This window comes from Sinocyclocheilus rhinocerous, unplaced genomic scaffold (assembly GCF_001515625.1).
Source record: "Sinocyclocheilus rhinocerous isolate Xijiao unplaced genomic scaffold, SAMN03320098_v1.1 scaffold1838, whole genome shotgun sequence".
Lineage (NCBI taxonomy): Eukaryota > Metazoa > Chordata > Actinopteri > Cypriniformes > Cyprinidae > Sinocyclocheilus > Sinocyclocheilus rhinocerous.
This window is the reverse complement of record NW_015660505.1, coordinates 149,761-172,330: the sequence shown is the minus strand read 5'-3', so window position 1 is coordinate 172,330 and position 22,570 is coordinate 149,761. Positions and strand designations below refer to the sequence as shown.

Here is a 22,570-nt window from a genome sequence, read left to right as displayed (position 1 = left end):
AGGAGGTTTTGCGTGAAGAGAAACCAAAGGTACTTTACTAGTAGAGAGACGCTGCCAGGTAGAATTAATTCACACACGCTGTCGGCTCTCACTAATGCATTCATATTAATGTAATATTTACTGTGCTACTTTATCTGTATCTGATTTAGAATGAGCAGAAACCTGTGAGAAATATAACGACCCAAAGACAAAATAACGGATTAAAAAGCTGTTATAGGAGCAACAGCCATGTGGGCAGCGCTGTGTCATATGCCATAGTTGTGCACAAGGTGTTTGTCACAGCTCCAGACTTATTTGTTCATTAATGACGTCATCAGCGACTAGTCGACTTCGACTCGACTTTCATCACATAAAAGTCGACTTCAAAAAATCAGAAGTCGTTCAACCCCTAGTAGTCAGTGGTTCAGTAAATCTGGATCAGTCAGGTCAAGGTAGCTCATTTACTGGTCTTTTTTTTTAATTTTTATTAAAAGTGCTGTAAACTACTAAATGTAAATGTACAAATGTTCATTTTCTGTGAAGCTGCTTCGCAACAAGTATATCATGAAAAGTTCTACACAAATGTGAATTGAATTGCAAACAGTTATTAATGAATTTAGGCACTATATACACATTCATTGCAAATTATGAAAATTAAAAAAGTACTTTTTTTTTTTAGTACTTTAGTTTGTATTCATTTATTTTTGGGTGGGGGAGTGGGGTTGAGTACCACCACATCTTTTTTTCCTACTACAAGCATTGATTGTGTATCATATGCACGCCAAAGTCAATTTCTGCGTATAAAATAGCATGCCAAATAGAAACCACACGTTCTTAGAAGCTCACAATTATTTGTTGTACCATAAATGTAACAAAATAATTTAACAAACTTAAATGTAATGACCTGTGTTTGATGATACTTGTCTTTATTTACTTTGATGTATGGATCAATTTGGATTTCTTAACCTGATAAATTAAAAGGATTTGTTAAAATAACAGAGCAATAACATTTTTACATCAACGCAAATGCATATGCAATATTTGTAACTTAAGTAATAATAAAATAAAGAGACCGTTATTTAACAATATGTTAAGGAGTAGTAACATTTGTACAGTCTTACAGTTACAACTGGCCCTTTGATGGCAGCCATAATGTTGATGAAGTGGCCCTCAGTGAAAATGAGTTTGACACCCCTGCCTTAGAGCTTAGTTTGAGACTCAAAATGAGGATGGGCACATATACAGCAGTATCAATACTGACAAGGTCATTTATTTGGGATCAAAAAGGGATACTAAAATTATATTAATACAACACATGGTTTCTGAACTTTTAATTTCTGTGCCAAAAACCCTTGACATATTTAGCTGGTCCATGTCACATGATTAAAAAAAAAAAAAAAAAAAAAAGAACGCATTAAAATGGCCTTTCAGGAAACGTTAGGGCCCCATTTAAGAAACTGTAACAAAGTATCACCCATTCCTAATGCTAATCGAGGTAAAATTAAGCATCAACACCTGACTAGCAGTAGATGAGGACGGGCCACCATTTTCAGCTGGGAATGCAGATGAGGTGGATGCTCCTGCCTGTAACAAAAACAAATTCCAAACTATTCATCATTGGCTCTTTAGCCATTTTTACTGCATCCTGGATGACCCACATGCCCAACTTCTCTACTTTTGTGTACTAAGTAGTGCTGGTCGGTATACCGGTTCATACCGAATACCGGTGTTTATTTTTGTTATGAATTTTTAAAATACCGCAATACCGGTGTATGTCTCTTAAACAACGTTCGGAACGCAACACTGTTTGAAAGGGGTCCCTTTTCACTGTTGCACTGTGGTGAGGGAACAGCTGTATGTGTTACTAAGCGTGAAAGTTCCGAAACTGAAGCTGTAGAACTAATAGAACGTGATGACAGAAGAAATGAGAGTGACTCCTGGTTAACATGTATTAAAAGGGGTCGTGTTTAGTCACTATTTAGTGTGGTATTTTTTGACAATATTCACTCATCATGACAGTAAAATAGGGCATTCTAAGTCAATATACTGCAGTATTTCCTCTCTCAATCAGTAGAAAATATTGTTAACACCCGGTCATGCATGAAAAAAAAAATAATACAGTCATGTACCGTGAAACCGGTATAATTTTGAAAAATACCGTGATATACATTTTTGGTCATACCGCCCAGCACTAGTACTAAGAGCAATGCTAGGGATGCATGACATAACGGTACCATATTCAGTAAACGTATAATACAAGCTGATATCAGATTTGTCATCAGGAATTAATCAGCCACTGCAAAGCACTGAACAATGGACAACATGCTTCATGCATTTCAATTATTGCCCCAATGCAACTCACAAGAGTCTGGTGGATGGCCTCAGATGCTGCAGCAGCCGTCCTCTGGCTCTCCTTAGCATCTTCAATCTTCTCAGTAATTTCTGGCAGTAACTGTTTCAATTCCTCAAGCTCACTCTTCTCTTCCTTTGCTTCCTCTGCACCTTCCGCCTTGTCTATTACCTCCTGAATCATAGCTGGAGGAAGAGTGGTGTGGAAATCAATTGAGAGTACCATGCTTGCTCATGGCAACTAGTGTTATCAGCAAGCAAATCCTCAGTTAAAAACACATGAGGACTGGCAAAAGACCACTGTGAAAATGTTCCTACCAAGACGGCTCTCGATGACTTTGATGGAGTTGGAGAAGTGCTCAATGGCTTGGCTGTACTGGGCTGTGTAGCTGTAAGTTGTGCCCAACTGGTAATGAGTCTCAGCCAGAAGACGACTATGAGAGGGAAGGTGTTTCAGCTGCAAGGTTAAACACTCATTGAAGTCCTCCAGAGCCTGGCTGTAGTTACCTACATAACAAAACGGAGAGACTATTTAATTAAGAGTGAAGAATGACTAATGAAGAATAACTTCAATTTTACAGCAGCTTGTGAAACCCAAAAAGGTCCTTAAAATGAAGTCATATTTTCATCTACTCACACCACATACACACCTGATTCAGCTCCAACTTCTCCAAGTTTCAGGTAAATCTGTGCCGCCATTAGCTGATCTTCTTTGCAGTCTTTTCTACAAACCGAATAAAAAGACAATGTGTTTTTCTAAATGAAGCTCGAGTAAATGCATAGTTAAAATAACTTTAAAAAAAGATATGCAATATGGGCATACCTTCTATAAATCACCTTTGCAACCTCAAGCATCTCCCAGGCCAACTGCAGGTTTCCAACTTCATCCTCCTCACTGTCCTAAAAACACATGGACACAATGATAAACCAGTAATTAAATGAAGAGGGGGACAAAAGACCAAAAAAAAAAAAAAAGGTTTACAATGGATTACAAACCTTATCCTTTGTTTCACCCTCTGCATCCTCCTCCTCATCATCATCATCATCATCCTCATCTAAAACATCAAAGATGTTAACTCACCGACACTGATCTAATGTAAAAACCCATCACCTTAGACACCCTCATTGACACTGCAGCTTAAAAGCCAAATACTCTATGGATCAAACAGTGTTTAAAAGATTCACCAGGTGAAATTTAGCAAAGGTATTTTATACTCAATTTCGTGCTCCCCAGACTCCATCATGCTTCACTACCTCCATCTTCCATGGGTTCTTCATTCTCTTCATTTCCATTTTTCTCCTCATCACCCTTTTCAGTAACTCCATTTGACACAGTGACATCTTCCTTTTTAGAAGCGCTTTCATCCACAGCTTTTGACTTCTCAACTTTTTCGGCAGGTTCCTCATTTTCAGCTTGTTTCTCCTCATCTTGAGCAGGTTTTGCCTCATGTTCAGATAGTTTCTCATTTTCAGCAGGTTTTGCCTCATGTTCAGCTGGTTTCTTAGTTTTAGGTGATGCTGCATCCCCTTCCTTTGACTCTTTAACCGTCTCCTGCTTCTCCTTAACTTCTTGGTTCTTCTGCTCACCTTCCCCCACCTCTTTTTCAACCTCTGACTGAGTTTTGTCCTCTGACATGGCATCATAAACCTGTGCTCGAAGCTCATCTCTGGTTTTCTCTGCATCATAGTACAAATGGAGGGACATTTCTAGGTTACAGCTGGAGTCCCTCTTAATCGGAATCAAGTTTAAAAGTTATGCCGTGTCAACATGTGCTGGTTTTTGTGCAGAACAGACAACTGTCAATTTGGTGGTTCTTTGGAAGCATCCTTTTTGCAGATGTCAAGCCTTGAGCATGCATGAAAAATACACATTTTAACTGGCAAACTAAAATGTAAAATACAAACCATCCAAGTTGTCTGCGCTTTCAATTTTAGAGTCATTCGGTTTCTCGCCTTCTTCAGACGATTCTTCTGGGACTCCCTCTAAAGCATTACCAAGCACTGTATTCTCCATCCTAGAGAAATTAAAAACACCCAAGTTAGAAAAACTGATAACCTTTTCTTTTTATAAATGTAATGCATTAAATCTTAATCCATATACCTACCTAGCAAGCTCCAGAAGGGCTTTCCCACACAAGAAAAAAGCTTCACCACATTCATCAGCAGTGTCTCCATACTTTTCAGCTCTTAAGGGGGAAAATGGGTTACACATTAAAGTAAAAATAGAGCATAATATAAAAAATAAAAAAAAATTTAAAAAAAAGTTTACTTATTCAAACAATGGCAGGTACCACAAATTTCCTTTAAATACATATTACAATATTCCTTCACTACTCACAGCATGGCACAAGCCTCCTGGAACACACTCACTGCAGACACAACATCACCCATCACTAAGTGCCGGTTGCCTGTGCCAACCAGCTTCTTTGCTTCCTCAGAAACATCGACGGAGCTGCAACATTTAATGAAGATGCGAGTAAAATGAAGCTCAATACTAATTTTATCGAACTAAGCAGTTTTAATAAACCGAAACACGGATACCAACTTACCTGTCTGCAGCGCTTGACGAGCAAGGCTTCTCCTCCATACTGCAAAGATAAACAATACAAAAATATAGTCATACATTATTTAAAAGCCTCGAGTCGTCTGAAGAATACGTCCAATGCGAGTCAATTTTCACTAAAGTTCGTTTCAGAAGTTCACGTGCCAAGGACCAAAGTTAGCGCAATGCTACTATGACTGTTATTTCCTGACAGAGACTGTCAGCAACATCTACACGCAGATATGATAAACATCTAATGTCACAGTTTAATGTCAATATAATACCCAAAGTGGGCAATTTAAAGTGCTATTTGTGTTGTTACCGCCACCTTTCAAACTTAACGCTCGACTTCGGCGCGCGTGCAGCCATTTCAATGCAGCTCCAAGCGCACTGACGGGCCATTCGTGACTACGCGTCAACAGAGCGGGGCTTTCCTCATTTAGGATATATAAACAAGCAGGCCGTTCATATTAAACTATCTCCCGCCAAATGAAAGCAGCCACACAACACATCAGCGGGAATCAACGGTGACGCCATCCCGTCGCGTGCGACTCGATGTCCGGGCGCGGGAGAAAAGCAAACATTTTTCCTGACGGAGGACGGAGCTGCTTTGTTATCAAACGAAACCAGCCAAAACGTCTCACTCTGACTTCCTTTAACTTTTCTGCTTACTTCCCAGGCTCGGGAGCGCACTTATTAAAAATTGTATTTTACCTTTCGGCAGTTGAAGCAGCTGCTGTTTCCTCTGGCATGTTAATGCGTTAAATAAACTAAGCTGTAATGTACTGTTGGATGATGTGCGTGCAGATAGCAGCTTTGTGAAGCTGCTCCTGAATTAGTCTTTGTTGGCGCCTTTAAATACGGATACAAGCCGTACTTCCGCTGAACTACGACCCTGTCACAAAAACGCGGGAGAATCAATTTAAAGGGCAAGCAACCGTATTAAAAGATCTTTTATTTTTTTCCCCCTTTATTCAGTTCCATCACACAAAAGCACAATACAAACAGGGAAACGGTGCACATCTCAAAGCATGCAAAACAGAACAACAGCAACAACAAAAACGCAAAATTAATACAAACATATATATATAGCGCGCATCCATGTTGCGCTTGCAGAGGGATCACGTAATTTACCCGGAAACAACAACATTCTCATTTCTGATTGGCTGGTCGGTGTCATTTAACTCTGTATAACTCGAGACAGCTGTGAACTCGGCAGAGAACGTCCCTCCGTGTTCATCCATTAATTATAGCAGGACAAGTCATCCCTGATTTCTCTATTTCTCAGCGTGAGAAGTACAATGTGTGCCGTGAGAGCGCGTGAAATGCGTGTTAAATGTGCGTATAAAATTAAGACTTTATTCACTTTCTTATTTAAAACATGTTCCAGGTGTTTTTGTGAATAAAATATAATAAATTATATTATATAATAAAACTACTACTAATAATAATTATTATTATAATAAATTATATTAATATATAACAACTTTCCTTATCAGATTACTTTACCAAGAGGAAGGGCAGTGGAAATAGTTGAAATATTATATATATATATATATATATAATTAGAATCTGATTAATTTACATAAAAATAATGTCAAAATAACTTAAGGGTCTTAAAAATATGCTTTATTTCCAAAATTTTAATTTGTTCTTTTAAAAGTGATAATCCAGATGAATTCTTGACCAGTTTCATAATATTCACCCTTAAACATTGTGAATACATTTAAAATCAGCCCTTGTTCATTAAGTTTCATTCCACACATGACAAAAAATGAGCACACATTTCAATATGTAACAAAAATTGTTTTTATTGTGTTTAGAAGTATACAGAGTAGTGAATGGACACATGGTTCCAAGGCACAGAATCACGTAGAAGTGTGTATTAATAGGGGTCATTAAAAGGGTAGTGAGGATGTCCTGCATCTCGGGGGACAGACTTACCATCAACCTAGAAAAATAGATGCAAAAACGTAACCTCTTTGTTAATGGCCACGTAAACTTTAGTGCTATGTTGTATGATGTGGCTTACAGTAATGTAACTTACAGTAATGGTTGGCACAATATAACGCCAGCCTCTGTGCAATGCTGTCACTTGATTCATTTCCTCAGGTTCAAGAGTGAAATCAAAGACCTGTAAATGAGCAGAGTAAATGCATCGCATTGTTACAATACATGGTCATAAACACTCTAGAACATGAAAGAATAAAGAAAAACATGCAGATACCTGGATATTCTCTTTGATCCGAGACTGTGTAATGCTCTTTGGGATAGTCACTACTCCTCGTTGAGTTTGCCACCTGCCAAAACATCAATGAAGAAATACTATGTAATAATCAGTGAAGAAATACCATACACAACTCGTGCAGAAGCATGAATTTACCTGATGATAATTTGTGCAGGAGTCTTGTTGTATTTCTTGGCTAGTGCAGCCATGGCTGGTTCCTCCAACAGCACAGGCTCTTCTGGATGCTTCCAGGCTCGGTCAGGAGATCCTAGCGGACTGTAGGCAGTCATCACCAAACCTCGATCCCGGCAGTGAGCCAACAGTTCAACTTGTGCAAGGTATGGATGGGACTCCACCTGCAAAACACTATTGTTACTCAACAAACTGATATAATAAACCATATAAATTAGGACATCACATTTTCTTCTGACCTGCAAAACAGTTGGTTTGATGCTTGCAACTGATAAGATGTCATCGATCTGCCTGCTATTGAAGTTTGAGAGCCCAATGGCCCTGACAAGGCCCTTTCCCACAAGTTTTTCCATAGCAGCCCATGTCAGCTTGTAGTCCATGTTGTCATACAGCAAGGTTCCATCCTCCTTCCTAGGAAAAGAGGTATCACCTCGTCTGGATAAAAATAACAAGATAAAACACTTGACTGAGAAAAGGCAGAGCACATTAAAGGGTTAGTCCACCCAAAAATGAACATTCTGTCATATTTACTCACCCTCATGTCATTCCAGCCAGTATGACTTTTTTTCTTTGGTGAAAGATGTTTTGAAAAATGTTAGTACCAAACAGTTTCGGTTGCCATTGACTTCCATCATGTTTTTGACCATACAATGTAAGTCAATGGGAGCTAAAACTGTTTGGTACCAACATTCCATACAATTCTTCAAATGATGACAGCATTTTTTATTTTTGGGTGAACTATTCCTACTAATGAGCACTTCACACTTCATTCCCCAAAGGAGATCGAGAAAATGTCACGTTTATATTGGCAATAAACAAGACACCCAGAATAAGACTATTCTAACAATAGACTATTATAGAATCTTGCACCCTTTAATCTCTTTTAAAAACAGTCATAATTTCGAAAAAAAAAAAAAATCTTTAGATTTTAGATCTTACATTAGTTCTGAGAAGAGTAACCAATTCAAAGTCATTCATACACAGTACTCTCTTTCTCTCTGTGTATATAAAGTAAAAAAGTGATTTGATGTGTAGCCAAGTATGGTGTCCCATACTCAGAATTTGTGTTCTGCATTTCATCCATTCAAGTGCGCACACACAGCAGTGAGTAGTGAACACACACCCGGAGCAGTGGGCAGCCAATTTTGCTGCGGTGCCTGGGGAGCAACTGGGGGGTTCGGTGCCTTGCTCAAGGGCACCTCAGTTGTGGATAATGAGGGTGGAAGAGAGTGCTGGTCATTCACTCCCCCCACCTACATTTCCTGCTGGTACTGAGGCTTGAACCTGCGACTCTCTAACCATTAGGCCCCTATATATATATTCTCATTACAAGAAGAACTGGAGGCTTACTGGAAGGCATATGGCCAATGGATGAGGTAGAGGTCCAGGTACTCCAGCTTTAGGTCTTTTAAGGTCTTTAACAGAGATGGTTCCACGTCATCTGGGTGGTGTTTTGTGTTCCACAGTTTGGAGGTCACAAATACATCCTCTCGCCTTATGCCCTGAAAGAAGACAACAGTTGTAAAGCACACATCCTTTATATTTAAGTTTATGGGTATGCATTTCATATTTGTAATCCACTTGGTTGACCTACTTTTTCAGGTCCCATTATTTCCTGAAATGCTTCACCGATCTCTGGCTCATTCCCGTAAATGGGAGCACAGTCAATGTGCCGATAGCCAGACTGCAATGCCCAAATAACTGCCTGTTTTACCTGCAATTGACAACATATTTATATAAAATGCTTTCTTTTTTTTTTTTTTTTGAGTTCTAAACACAAACACAATATTTAAATCCAAAGATTATTGCAGAACATAATGGATACTATACTGAAGAACTGCATATCCTAGTAAATCTCCTCTCATTCTCAATACATCATATTCAGATTCAAATTCTGTCATAATTACAGTTGGGATAATGCACAGAAAACTTACTTGTCCTGCTTCACTCTTCCATGTCCCAAGTCCCACAAGGGGCATCTTCCGTCCAGTGCTGAGCACAGCAAAGTCATTCATACTCATCCTGTGTGCCTTCAGAGAAAAAAAAAAACAATATGAACAGTGTTCATACATGGAATAGACTTCCAAATCTATGATTTAATCCCTGTACTAGTAAATCAATCTAAACCCTAGACACTCACAGAAAGGTGAATGCAAAATGTTCAGTGTTCAAATTCATTCAGCAGAATGAAAGGAAGTGTAACCTGCTGACTTATCAGCTGACTTCCACCGAAGCTCTAGCAGGATGTAAATATTGTAACACCCTGCACTGCATTTTTGGGGACAGCATAACTTTTGGGTCAGCAAACTTTATAAAATTAATAATGAAAATTTGTTTCAAACAAACAGTCTTTGTATTTTAATATAAATAATCACATCAATTCAACCTCCATGCATTACTGGCACACTCCCAGTCATTATTCTAAATCAGTTTGCGCTAAAATTGTCTAGTTAGTGCTGGGAATCACACAGACAGTTGAATAACGTACCATTCGACAGTAAAACTTGAGAATGAACGACAAGACGCAGAGCAAGTTGAATATGCTGCAGTTCTCCCTTTAAAATCAGTTCAACTAGTGTCCCATGTGGCGCATCACAACAAGGAATGTTTTTCCTAGGTCAGGGATAGTTTTATATTATTTGTTCAGATACTTACGGTGTATGAGTAGGTCAAGGAATTTCTTCACTATATAACTATCCAGGTTGATTAAAAATTATTTCTCATAACGCTGACGTATTTACTTCCTGTTCGCTGTCCTCTAAAAACATCCGTCAAAATAAAAGTCTCTATAACGTTACAACAAATTCCTCACCGTCACTCTTTTCTAGTTCAAGTGACAGGGATAAAAATTAAAATGAAGACTTAATCTTAGCTATTTGCCAAATTAAAAAAACCCAAACCCCATGTCATTTTAGTCAGATCATATGAAAATAATATTATGATCAATCTGAAACTCCTTCAAACGTTCCATAACCTATAAAATACACCACCCTTTGTACACTTCTACGTCTTTTCTTTTTTAAATTTAAAAATAAAAGGGAAAGTTAGGGATTCTTTATGGTTTGCTTATTACCCTACTTTATATTTAAAATAAATATTTTATTTCTCTCATGAAATTAAGAGCAGTTTTGCAAACTTTATACCAGAGCACTAAACTAGTATAGGAGTGATTATGTCCAGTCTTCTCATGGCTTTAGCTGTTCAACTTCAATTCTGACATAAATTCGAATGAACCTGTACAGAATTCCCCAAAATTAGAGACACCATCATACACCAAAATAACAGCAAATGATTTTTTTTTTCAATCATTGTCTTACAATACATCAATTGTTTAATTTACACAGTACAGTTAATTCAGGATGAAAAAAAAATCAGCAATTTCTGGTTGTAAATTTCAATTAAAAGTATAAAACAGCATCAAAAACCTATGAGGACAAAATTTAGCTTGGGCAATTTACACAGAATATGATCAAGGTTTTTACAACAGAAATTGCTCTGTTTCTCCATATATTACAGAGCACAAAAATATCTATTAAAAAAAAAAATCCCCACAGAAAACAGATCACTCGTTTCCTCTTCGACTTCTCTTGTGACTCTTCTTTGACCGACTAGAACACAGAGACAAATGCAGCATGAAACAAGAGGGGAAAAACAAAGAAAATCATTTAAATTCATTTGATATATGTGAGCATTACCTTTCTGGGGACTTGGAGTGACTGCGATGGCGGTGACTTCTGTGGTGACCTGGAAGTAAATATACCAATATTTCTTAAATTATCAGTTTTTCCATTTACTCTAATTATTTTAAACAACATATTGTGGTGACTGTTTTTCTTTGTATACTTGAAAAGAGCCTCGCTGTACCTGGAGATTTGGAGCGATGCCTTCTGTCCCTGGATCTGCTGCGGTGCCTACGGGGACTTTTGCTGCGGTGACGGTCCCGATCTCGATCACGTCTGGGTGATGGACTGAATGAAAAGAGTAATCAGACGAATGTATTACACTGTATAATCTCCTAAAATAACATGCCCCACTAATAATATATCTAAAACTAAAATAATTTCATTATATACCTTCGTTTTTTAGGTGTTCTGCTCCGCCTAAAATGAAAAAAAGAAAAAAAAAAACAGAATCAGAAGAATAATTATTAATCTATTAAGCCAGCAACCTGTAATAATATGATCTGAATGATGATTAGCACCATCACTGACCTTCTGGGTGAGCGGCTGCGTCTGTAGCGTGGAGAAGGAGACCTGCGTGGCCGGTCCATATCTCTATAACTTCTTCTGTGTGGCTCTGGTGTCTGCACTCTCTCTGGCTGCAGTACATATGGAGAGGTTGTGTAACAGTTACATTCAATATATATATAATTATTAATTATAATAATAATTTGTGCTGGGATAGATTGTCAGACATTGTGAGTTCAATTTTACCTTCTCTTCTTCCTCATCCTCCTCCTCACTGGTCTCCACCTCATCTAGATCTTCTTCCAGAGCACTAATACGAGTATCCAGCAGCTCAGCTTCCTCCAAAACCTGTCTCTTCTGTGAAAAACAAAACACCCAAATGAACATGTGGACATTATTTTTTTGACAATTGACTCAATACATTTCCTTTAAAATTCACATTACTTTAAAGGACAACACAAATGCACTCCATTTATGTAAATACATAAATATATATATACATACACACTACATGTAACAAGTCCAACCAACCTGAAGTCTAGGGAGGATGACGTCACACACTCGCTCTGCATTAAGCAGCTCATCTATAAACTCATCAACGTGCATCAATTCAAACTCTGTGTAAAGAAGAAACATTATTTGCAAATGTCTTTTTCAGCAAGGATAAATTACGTCATGCCACATACCCACTTAAATATTCAAGAAAAATGCTCACCCCCATTTCTGTTCTGGCTTTTGATTTTTCTGTAGTCATTGTATAATGGCTCTAAATACTTGTAGCAATCCACAGAAGTTCCAGTCAGGCGCATATACATCGCTCCAAGCAAACGGACATACCTGGAGGGGGAAAAACAGATCAGTAATGCAAAACCCCAAAACCTTCATGCACAGTGTAAACAGGAAAATGACAAACTGCATACAGCTAGAGCAGTAATTGAACACTAACTTGAAGTCTTCATTCTTGATGAATTCCACAATAATGTCCTTTTCAGGCTGGATCTGCAGCATCTTTAGGGTCAGACATAAGAATGGAGTTGGCTTGATGTTTCCTCCATATACCCCACCAACATACTTCAGCTCCATTGCTTTGTCCACGACAAGCTCAGCTAGATTTTACAGAGGGGACAATAATAGTGACAGTTAAAATGATGTTTGGCACATTAATTCCACAATTCCATATACGTACGTAGAAATTTAAGGTAAATGTGTTATAACAGACCTTAACTCTGTCAAGCTTACCGCATCATACTTTATACATGACTTTCTAAGGCCTCCAAAATTTTCAACATGCTGAAAAACCTGTTGTACACAATTTTCTACACGTCTTCTACCATCTGATTGATAGCACATACTTTATAGAGCATTTTTATTATCATTCTAAAAATGTTCACCTTCAGGTCATGCTTTTTGCTGTGAAATCTTTAATGATTTTCATAAAGTAAATGTGGTAATAACTTTAATATGAACATTTACTGGACTGAAACAACTTTGATATATATATATATATATATATATGTGTGTGTGTGTGTGTGTGTGTGTGTGTGTGTGTGTGTGTGTGTGTGTCGGTCTATTATTTCATATGCCAGGCTTTACAGGGTTAATCATAGATTAAAAGATAGGGTAATCACTTCTACGACTATATGAATACACCATTCTCAAGTCACATTACTAATGCTGCCCACGGTAAACAGGTCAGCTTTAAAATATAATGAAATAAGATGAGGTAGCCAGTAAGTAGACTTACTTCGAGGTAATTTGGTGAGTAAGGCAAATAACTGTTGTTTTTAACGCCACATTAACAAATACCGTATGTAGTCCAGCACACTTCTCTCACCTGTAAGTCCAAAACATTCCTCTTTCCAGTACTTGGACTCATAAATACGTGTCCGTATAATCTTCTCGACAAGATACTGAGGATTTGTTCCATGTATACTATTGGCATCTTTTACCGTTCTATTAGCCATGGCTCAAAATTGTTAATGAACGAACGGAAAATGTGAACGCTAATATGCCATTGAGAAATATCGAAGAATGACTTCCGGGGAAAAGCGTGCGTCACATCCGTAAGGTCAAGCTGTATTTTGCTGTCCAATCAAAAGCTCTTCTTACGTCATCTGCGCGCGAAAGAGACGTGTGTTTTGTATGATTGTGCTCTCTGTCTACTGTGGTGTAAGATGCGTTCAACTTCATATATACGCTGATTTAAATTTCTGTGTGTCTAAGTTTGGCGGAGACGGAATATTGTTGCTTATTCATTTGTTTGATAAGGAGATTTGAAACCGTTTCAGAAATTACCGGCTGGTGAGTAAAGAGAGGTGCTGGGGATTTGAAGTTTACTTTACCTAAAGACTAAAGTTACCTTACATAAAGAAGACTGGTTATTTTAACAGTTTGGAATTTATATAATATAATAAATAATAATAATAAACGAAATAATAATAATTAAAAGTTACCTTAGTTTTAGTCCTGGCCACAGTTTAAACCAGCTGCGAATTTGATTAGTTAGCCAAAACCCAGTACACGATTGGGGTAATGTTATTTACTTAATATCAGGTATTTAAAGGTAAATATATCACTTTTAATTATTGCATTTAAAATAATAATAATAAAAGTTGCAAACATTTTTATATTTGTTTACTATTATAACAGACTGTGTGTGTGTGTGTGTATATACACATACACAAGATAATTTTTCTGTAACTTTTTTCCTGGTTGCCATTGTTACTGGTTTGACTATTAGGTACATAATATTAAATACATAATCGATGCTGTGCTTTACAGACCTTGTATCAGACCTGCGCCATGAGCCGCTACATCACAAGACTGAGAATGAGAAGAGCCTACAAATGGAATGGGAGACCAGTCAGTAAAGACAGGAAGCTGAAAAGGCAATACTACGAGTAAGTGCACTTACCACATTATGATGAATACTAAGTGATTTGAACAAATGTACTGTACATTGTAACTTGATTTTGAGGCCTTGTGAGTGAGAGCAATCGCTATAAAATGTGTTTTAAATCATTTTCCAGTAGTCATGGAAATTAATTGGTCAAAAGATGTTTTAACCCTGAATGTAAGAGCATTAATGCTTTGATTGATCCTCACACAGATCCATGTCCATTTCTGTGGAGGGAAAGACAGAAGATGTAACTGTGTCTTTAGGCCAGTACATTTTGATTGAAGGTGATGATGATGACAATCCCTTTGTGGCACAACTTCTCAAACTGTACACTGATGGTAGGAATATGCCCTCTTTTTATGCAAAACATGTATATTTGCATGCAATCTGAGTCAAACACTAATCCGTTTTGGTTTATCTAACTTTTGTACCCAGATTCAGGAAAGAAGAAGACTGCAGTAGTGCAGTGGTTTGTGCGGATGTGTGAAGTACCTCAGAACAAACGCAAGCTCTTGGGCAGAGATCCCCATCCACAAGAGATATTTTTCTACCAGGACCGCTCTTGTGATAATGAGGTGGATGGAGAGACCATTCTCGGAGCAGTACAGGTAGGCATTGTATGGTTGTAGGATTTAAATTATGGAGGGATTGCTCATATTTGTACACTGTGAATGTGCATCACACTACAATCAAGAAATGCTTATGTAGTTGTTTCACATGATTGATTCTATTTTTTAAATGTAAAACAATTATTTCATTCTTTTACATTTAAAAGTATTGCTAAAGTATGTATTATTATTATTATTATTATTATGCCTTTTTTATTGTATATTATTTAAAGTAGTATTTATATAATTAATAAAAAAATTATTTGTATTATTATTATTATTATTCTAATTTCCATTATATCCAATAATAATTTATACCTTTGATTCTAGATTGAGTATGTCCCAGTTGAGGATCCTTTTCCAAAGGGCAAGAGCAAAGGTATACTATTTGTCAAACTCTTGTGGGATACCAAATCCTTCAGAGCATTGAATCCTGAGCTTATGCAGCCCCCTCAGAGCTCTAAATCTCCCCCACCATCTTCACATGGAACTCAGACTCGTGCTCTTCCAACCCCAGACCTCTCGGTAATGAAACGGGCCATGTCAGGCATTCTCACCCGCGGCAGCATGAGCACCGGCAAAATGAGCTCCAGTGAGGCGGAGTCTCTCCACTCTGCCTCCAAACTTTCTGCAGCTAAAGCTCTTAGTGCTAAGAGGAGAAGCCGAGCCGTCTCTGGGCCACATGTTCGCAAGAAGCTGGACTTGTGCAGTGAGTGCCATGCATCCACACACATTTTGCTTTTAAAGGAATAGTTCACCTAAAAATGAAGATTTGCAGAATTTACTACATTCATGATGTAGATGAGTTTGTTTCTTCATCAGAACAGATTTGGAGAAATCACTTGCTCACATTACATCACTTGCTCACCAATGGATCCTCTGCAGTGAATGGGTGCCGTCAGATTGAAAGTTCAAATGCCTGATAAAAACATCAAAACAATCTACAAGTAATTCACACAACTCTAATGTATTGTGAATCGAAAAGCCATGTGTTTGTAATAAACGAATCCACCATTAAAGCATTTTAACTTAAAGCCATCGATTCTGACCAGAATAACATTCCATAATCTATAATAATTAAAAGTCCATCAACTGTTGTCCTCTCACATCAAAATCGACCAACATATTTGTTAAGAATGAATTTTTCTCTCCTGGAGAAAGCAATGTTGTGGATAGAGGACTCGTATTTTAGCCAGAAGCAGCGGTTTGAAGTGAAAAGGTATTAATGATGGATATGTTTATTACAAACTTTGAAGCTTGAAGCTTTTTGCTTCACAAGACGTTAATTAATAGACTAGATTCGTGTTGATTATTTGTTGAGCAAGCAATTTTGTATGAACTAAAGAGCAACTGTTCTTTTTGGGCATCTATTCCTTTAATGGTTTCAAAAGAAACTAAACTGAACACCAGTGTTTCTCTTACATTATGGCAGGTCCAAGTAAAAACATGACCCGAGATGATGTTCTGGGAGAGATTCTTGATGAACACACAGAGAAAACGCTGACGTCTAAATTGAACACGTCTCCAACGGGTCGCATCTCCATTTCTATTAGATTGACTCGACTTAATCTTAATGAGGAGGAGTGTGTCTCCCCTCTGTCCTCACACAGCCCTGATAAACCCAGACTGACTGCATATGACAAAGACGATGCAACCAGGTACATCTATTTACATTGGAAATTATATCTTGGTTCTTTGTTTTGTAGGCTTAGTACTTCTAATTAGTACTGTGCTGCTGATAGTTTTAGTTAGAAATAAGCAAACCTATTTTGTTCTTCATACGTGGAAGACTGGTTTAATATCCTATATCTATATAAAACTGAAAAAGTAGAGTCTAGTTATAAAAGTCCTGCTGCCCTCCTAGTGTCTTTCTTGGGGTGCAGCCTATTGGGGATGATGATCCAGAGCCACTAATTAGCACAGGCAGAACTCCCCGGAAGAGAGAGGCAACCCCTAGGAGTGCAGGTCTAAGAGGCCTGAAGTGAGTCATGTTCCTCTATTGCTCCACAGAGGGGATACAGATTCATTTTTTATTCTGGATGGGCTTTGGTAGTCTTTATTAAACACAAAGGCATTATGTGGCTATTTTCTTTTTTCACACTTTATGCACTGGTTAAGCACACGACTAATTTTATCTAGACCAGTGCACTGTTGGCCCCTACTTCACTTTCCTTATGCATTGATATGTTTAATTTGAGGATGAAATGACCCATAGAGTAACCTAAATGTGTGTTTTCAAACCAGGGCAAGAACTCCATCCAGGAGGAAAGATGCACTCCGAGAACCAGCACTGGCTGCTTTGTAAGTGTTGCAATTGTCTATTGTGATATTGCAATCAAAAACATTGTGAAATTAACTTGAGCAGCAGTACCTTTGTGTACAGGTTTTAGAAATTGAAAAACATTTTAAACAGTTTATATACATATATTATTATATTATATATATATAATGTTGTCCTCATTTGTAAGTCGCTTTGGATAAAAGCGTCTGCTAAATGTGTAAATGTAAATATAGAATATGCATAAATGTTTATTACATTATTACATTTTACAAACACTTTTATCCAAAGCGCTATAAATCGTCACAGAGCCAATAATATTCATAGTGTACAATGTTTATTAGAAAGCTATAAGTCTGCACTCTGTCTGTTAACTTATAATAGTGAAGTACATGCATAGCTGCCTTGAGTTTCTACAGAAGACCCTGTAAGTGTTTGAGGCCCAGCCTGCCACTACAGAGTCTACAGAAAGGACCCCTTGACAGCCATTGGCTAAGGACAGTCATGTGTGTGGGGTGGAGAGTCGCTCTGTCAATAACTCTGGATAGCTTCCATTGTCCTCATTTGTAAGTCGCTTTGGATAAAAGCGTCTGCTAAATGTGTAAATGTAAATATATAATATATATATAGTTTTTTTTTTTTTTCATCACAAAATTAGTGTTACTTCCCCCCTGTTGATTACTGTTTACTTTGCCTTAGACCATTTTTGACCAGCGGGTGGCATCATATAACAGTTAAGATTGTGTTATCATACAGTAATTTAATGGCACTCATCCATGACCAGTTCTTGAGGCAAGCAGACAAATTTCTCAACAGCCACATTGAAAAATTCTTTCTGAATGCGCACTTGATTTCTTGATGTTTTCTTTTTTATTATATCTGTTACATTGTAAGGTGCATTTAAACTTGATTGGTTAGTGGCATGTAATTATAACTTGCAATGATATTAAAATCTATTACATGTGACATGTTTGGAGAAAAACTGAGACTATTAGTTGCATCACTAATAATTGAAAAAAAACCTTTTGTTTTATTAATTCAATTCAGCAGGCATGCACATGTTCTTGGGAAAACATGACTTTTGCCTTGTAACCTGTAGTAAATAAGAGGCATGTACTGTGCAGTGTGTAAAACGTTGACCTGCTTTGGCATTTAAGTTCCTAGGGCACCATTTGAGCAGTTTGACCTTGTTTTCTAATCTATAAATTCAGTTATCCAGACCAAGTAGAATTTTTTGCATTTTATGGTGAGAGAGTATTAGATTGTTGTAAAACCAGATATTCATGCATGTATACATACTACTTGTCAGTGTTATTTTTTCTCTTTTCTTCATATTCCTGTTAACAAACTGATAGAGCTGAAGAGGAGCATGAATATTCACCGGTCCAGACTGCTGCCACTCCTTGCTCTAAGAGGAAATCTGCCCAACTTGAGTCCTCACGCATCAGAAAGCAGCTGTAGGTCCCACTAAGGCTGTGAATCAATTAAAAGAAATATAAGAAATGTGTATGTATGTATGTATGTATGTGTGTGTGTGTATATATATATATATGTATATATATATGTGGTTTTATATGCAGGATGCTTGCATTCTACATGTAGCTGCATGGTCTTTAACTGGATGTTGTTTTGCACTTGATTAATCTACTTTTAATTAAATGATCCATGTTATCGTCTGTTTTTAAAGAAATTTATTAGGCAACACGGTTGACCTGCAGTCAGATGGTGAGGATGGTGATGATGATGACTGCTTCGTACCTGCTAAAATTGACCTTCAAAGTAGCAGCGATGAGGAAGAGGAGGCAAAGATCGACAGCGAAGATGAGCTTATAGTAAAGAAGCGCAGAGGATCCGGAACATCCCGGTCTACTGAGAAAACCAGAGTCTCTGCTAGGACCCCACGTAAAACCCCCAGCAAAAAGGTTCAAATAAGTTGATTTTTGCTGTGCTTAGTCTTTCTGCTAGCAGTTGATGTGTCTTCACAAAACCAAAGCTGCTTTTCACATCAAGATAACACTGGATGTGGCAATTAGTTCAGCTTTTACTGCATTTAACTCCAGACAGCTCCAGCCACCCCACGTACACCACGTCATGCCACTCCCAGCATACCCAGCAGGAGTGCGCCAGCCAAGAAGCCAGGGAATGTTCTGGAAGAAGCACGGGCACGGTAAGCAACTCCACAGACAACAGTCCTACAAGGCTGTCTGTTTAACCAGCAAAACTATATAGTTACACTACCGTTCAAAGGTTTCGTGTCAAAAGTTACAAGAGACAACTGTGCTTCTAGTAGACGAGGTGAGACATTTGTTACTGGTGACACTTATATCGCCACCCATGTTGCATGTTTTTTAGCTAATCATTTATTGTGATTAGGTGATTCCAATTGGTCTAGATTAGTGGTTCTCAAACTTTTTGACTTGAAAGGCCCTCAGCCCCTGTTGTCCAACACCACATTCAAATCCCCCCATCCCATATAGGCTATAATATTTTCAGTATTCCTTCTGTAATTTTAAACCTGCTTGTTTTCAATTTTTTTTATAAACAATTAAATTAACCGTGATTCATTTTGTGATTCCAGACGTTTCAAGAACGGTATGTTCTTCAATGAAAACAATAGTTATTCAGGGGGGAAAAGAAATAGGATTTGAGTTTGCATCTTTGTGATTTATCAAAAACTAGTTTGACCTCCTTAAGCTCATATGAACTATATATATATTTTTTTTTCAAAATAGTGCTGGAAAATCTTTTTGTCATTCAGATGTTGGTCTTTACCAATCTTTTTTTAGTTTCTTTTATTCCTGTCCTATTTCCTGTCAAGGATTGGGTAATTTCTACTTATAATATTATATCTGTCCAATCCTCCAGTCTGAAAGATGATCTCTCTCTCTTTCTCTCTCTCTCTCTGTTTTAAAAAAAAAAAATTTTCAGCTTGACCTTTTGTGGACCCGTAAACAGAATGTGATGTATAACTTGTTTGATTGGCCAACAAGGCGCAACGCTCGTCTGGTGGTCCTTACCATTGCAAATACTATGGATTTACCTGAGAGGATCATGATTAACCGTGTTGCTAGTCGACTGGTAAAACCATTTTACAACATTGAGATGCCATTCAATTTTGATTGGCTACTGCAAATAATGGAAATAAAATATGAATGTCATTTATTTATCTTCAGGGACTGACAAGAATGTCCTTCCAGCCATATACATTTAAACAGCTACAACAGATCATCACATCAAGACTGAACAGAGTGAAGGCTTTTGAAGAAGATGCTCTCCAGTTAGTCTCAAGAAAGGTGTGAACGCATGTTATCTTAGGCACAGGTGACTGAGGCATTGTAGGTTACCTCTTGAGCACTCTAGTGGTCTCTGTACTGATCTTGGGCTACGAGGTTGTTTGTTAAATGTACATGTGGTGATCTTATGTCATCATTATTATGAATCGGTAAGAGATTGTGGTCTTCTAGGTGGCAGCGCTTTCAGGTGATGCACGACGTTGCCTTGATATCTGCAGACGGGCCACAGAGATTTGTGAGCACTCTGGAAGTCAGAAGAACAGCAGTGGATTGGTGGGGATGAGTCATGTGATGGAGGCTTTGGATGAGATGTTCTCCTCTTCCTACATTGCAGCTATCAGGTAAAAAGAGTAGAGAAAGAACTAGGAACTATCGCCAGTAGGGCTGCACGATTATGACAAAATTCATAATTGTCGATTATTCCCATGAAATTGTAATTGCGATTATTAATTACGATTTTCACAATTTACATTGAATGATGTTTATACCATTGTTTGATGCAACTGCATGCCGTATTTTTATATGAAAATAAACAAGCTGAAAACACTAACTGAAAAACTTTTAGTGCTTCTCTATAGTATTAAGCCTCAAATGTCAATTATACATCGGATTGGTTTCTTCTTTAAATTATAAAAAAGTAAAAATATGAATGGTATTATAATGTTATACTAAAACTAAAATTAAAATAATGGGAAAAACCCTTAAGATAACGCATCTTAAGCGTGCAGAATAACATAAGTGGACTTTGAACGATTAATTGCCGCTTTGAACGATTACGTAATTGTGGCATCCATAATTGTAATCGCGATTAGAAATTCGATTAATTGTGCAGCCCTAATCGCCAGTTATGTCTATTGTTCCTTAATGTGGTAAAAAAAAAAAAAAATCGCAGAAATGGAATAGTTCGGCTCCAATTAGACTTCTATTCTTTTTAATGTTGTTGTTGTTGTAGATGTGCTTCTGTTCAGGAGCAGCTTTTCCTGAGGGCTGTTATTGCAGAGTTTCGTCGACTGGGTCTGGAAGAGGCCACTTTCCAACAGGTAGCTAAACTGTTGATTAACTCAGTTATTCTAATCATGAACTATATATACTAATTAAAAGTTCAGGAATTGTATAACCTGAAAGAATGAATGTGTTTTTCTTCTCCACAGGTGTTTGTTCAGCACCAGGCTCTGTGTCGTGTTGAGGGTTTGCAGCCGGTGAATGTGTCTGAAGGACTGACCGTCTGTCAAAGGCTGGGTTCTTGTCGCCTGCTTCTCCTTGAGGGAAGCCGCTTGGACCTGTTTCTCCGTATCCGACTCAATGTAAGTCAGGACGATGTGCTTTTTGCTTTGAAGGCTGACTAAAACTCAGACCTACCATGTCACATGCTCCAACTGGCAACCTGTGTGGATCCCCACTGGGTTTGTCCACTTTTTGGAAAAAAAATTTCAAATCTTACCTGTAGCTTCACAGCTAAATTCGTATGAACTGAATGCGAGATATTGTCCATAGTGTGTTCTGAATAAGTTATCAAATTTTAATGCTTAAAATTATATGTGTAGTTCTATAAATACGTTTTAAATGTACATTTTGTGTATTCTAATTAATACCTTTTTACTTCAGATCATCATGTCTTTCAGTTCACTCTTAAACATATTTAGAAGATTTTCACAAAATTGTTTATGTATTTTAGTGTGGGAGAGTAAGACCTACACATTTGTTGTTTATCATTTCATGACTCTGTCAGGGTAAAATGTGCAATTTTCATATAATGCACCAAAATGTTGGATATTTGTCAGATTTTACTTGTGTGATGTCTTGATACAATAAAGCTATTGACTGATCAGACCTGATCATGATACATAAATTGCTTCTTGTGTAATAATCAGATGTTACAGACAACATATTACAAATATAACAAGCATAATAATTGCTGAAGAATGATTATAAGAAATATAGCCAAAATGTATAACATAGTTACGTTTAAGAAATATTCAGGGTTAAATGGCACTTAAGCACTATACAAAATACCAG

The 22,570-nt window shown here is 37.5% G+C and overlaps 4 protein-coding genes across 9 annotated transcripts in view; 1 reads left to right on the top strand and 3 right to left on the bottom strand.

The window, feature by feature from the left end:
- LOC107725201 (histone-binding protein N1/N2-like) overlaps positions 1-5,724 on the bottom strand; it is a 9,117-nt gene extending 3,393 nt beyond the window's left edge. For 2 of the 4 annotated variants that reach the window (XM_016534385.1, XM_016534388.1), the window contains exons 1-12: positions 5,199-5,287; positions 4,878-4,916; positions 4,667-4,780; positions 4,434-4,514; positions 4,234-4,343; positions 3,583-4,005; positions 3,325-3,383; positions 3,152-3,228; positions 2,979-3,052; positions 2,647-2,835; positions 2,342-2,514; positions 1,495-1,563 (exon numbers count right to left, since the gene is read on the bottom strand). In XM_016534385.1, coding sequence (XP_016389871.1) covers positions 1,495-1,563; positions 2,342-2,514; positions 2,647-2,835; positions 2,979-3,052; positions 3,152-3,228; positions 3,325-3,383; positions 3,583-4,005; positions 4,234-4,343; positions 4,434-4,514; positions 4,667-4,780; positions 4,878-4,916; positions 5,199-5,272 — 1,482 coding nt within the window. In that variant the 5' untranslated portion in view covers positions 5,273-5,287. Of the gene's footprint in view, positions 1-1,494; positions 1,564-2,341; positions 2,515-2,646; positions 2,836-2,978; positions 3,053-3,151; positions 3,229-3,324; positions 3,384-3,582; positions 4,006-4,233; positions 4,344-4,433; positions 4,515-4,666; positions 4,781-4,877; positions 4,917-5,198; positions 5,288-5,584 lie in introns of those variants that run through there. The other 2 variants (XM_016534386.1, XM_016534387.1) reach the window with 2 other exon arrangements.
- Positions 5,725-6,691: 967 nt separating this feature from the next.
- On the bottom strand, positions 6,692-10,131 carry LOC107725198 (alcohol dehydrogenase [NADP(+)] B). 3 transcript variants are annotated; one of them, XM_016534379.1, is made up of 9 exons: positions 9,945-10,131; positions 9,224-9,319; positions 8,884-9,003; positions 8,640-8,791; positions 7,529-7,724; positions 7,254-7,453; positions 7,098-7,170; positions 6,918-7,004; positions 6,692-6,821 (listed from the first exon to the last, which is right to left on the bottom strand). In XM_016534379.1, exons 2-9 carry the CDS (start codon positions 9,308-9,310, stop codon positions 6,756-6,758), a joined length of 981 nt encoding a protein of 326 aa, XP_016389865.1. In that variant the 5' UTR covers positions 9,311-9,319; positions 9,945-10,131; the 3' UTR covers positions 6,692-6,755. The 3 variants fall into 3 exon arrangements, with proteins under 3 accessions (XP_016389865.1, XP_016389864.1, XP_016389866.1); XM_016534378.1 differs by lacking the exon at positions 9,945-10,131 and adding an exon at positions 9,778-9,920; XM_016534380.1 differs by lacking the exon at positions 9,945-10,131 and adding an exon at positions 9,430-9,501.
- Positions 10,132-10,442: 311 nt separating this feature from the next.
- LOC107725199 (pre-mRNA-splicing factor 38A-like) lies at positions 10,443-13,517 on the bottom strand. Its single transcript, XM_016534382.1, has 10 exons — positions 13,311-13,517; positions 12,423-12,582; positions 12,192-12,313; positions 12,008-12,093; positions 11,723-11,833; positions 11,501-11,607; positions 11,363-11,389; positions 11,154-11,257; positions 10,985-11,033; positions 10,443-10,897 (listed from the first exon to the last, which is right to left on the bottom strand). The coding sequence occupies exons 1-10, from the start codon at positions 13,438-13,440 to the stop codon at positions 10,852-10,854; spliced, it is 942 nt and encodes a 313-aa protein (XP_016389868.1). The 5' UTR covers positions 13,441-13,517; the 3' UTR covers positions 10,443-10,851.
- Positions 13,518-13,567: 50 nt separating this feature from the next.
- Positions 13,568-22,020, top strand: LOC107725193 (origin recognition complex subunit 1-like). The gene is made up of 17 exons (XM_016534370.1): positions 13,568-13,777; positions 14,258-14,376; positions 14,586-14,713; positions 14,811-14,983; positions 15,314-15,692; positions 16,416-16,641; positions 16,848-16,964; positions 17,228-17,284; positions 18,617-18,718; positions 18,949-19,183; positions 19,322-19,423; positions 19,524-19,556; positions 20,190-20,339; positions 20,435-20,554; positions 20,726-20,895; positions 21,507-21,594; positions 21,706-22,020. Exons 2-17 carry the CDS (start codon positions 14,279-14,281, stop codon positions 21,898-21,900), a joined length of 2,373 nt encoding a protein of 790 aa, XP_016389856.1. The 5' UTR covers positions 13,568-13,777; positions 14,258-14,278; the 3' UTR covers positions 21,901-22,020.
- Positions 22,021-22,570: the final 550 nt, after the last annotated feature.

Coding starts and splice junctions, on each gene's coding strand:
- LOC107725199 (XM_016534382.1), bottom strand. CDS start 13,440: ATGGCTAATAGAACGGTAAAAGATGCCAATAGTATACATGGAACAAAT. Junction 11,608..11,722: donor AGGATGAGGAAGAAGAGAAG/GTAAAATTGAAC, acceptor TATGTACTGCAG/CCAGAGAGAGTGCAGACACC. Junction 11,258..11,362: donor AGAACACCTAAAAAACGAAG/GTATATAATGAA, acceptor CTTTTCATTCAG/TCCATCACCCAGACGTGATC.
- LOC107725193 (XM_016534370.1), top strand. CDS start 14,279: ATGAGCCGCTACATCACAAGACTGAGAATGAGAAGAGCCTACAAATGG. Junction 18,719..18,948: donor TCACGCATCAGAAAGCAGCT/GTAGGTCCCACT, acceptor CTGTTTTTAAAG/AAATTTATTAGGCAACACGG. Junction 20,896..21,506: donor TCCTACATTGCAGCTATCAG/GTAAAAAGAGTA, acceptor TTGTTGTTGTAG/ATGTGCTTCTGTTCAGGAGC.
- LOC107725198 (XM_016534378.1), bottom strand. Junction 9,004..9,223: donor GGAAGAGTGAAGCAGGACAA/GTAAGTTTTCTG, acceptor TGTCAATTGCAG/GTAAAACAGGCAGTTATTTG. Junction 7,454..7,528: donor TCAAACCAACTGTTTTGCAG/GTCAGAAGAAAA, acceptor AGTGTTTTGCAG/GTGGAGTCCCATCCATACCT.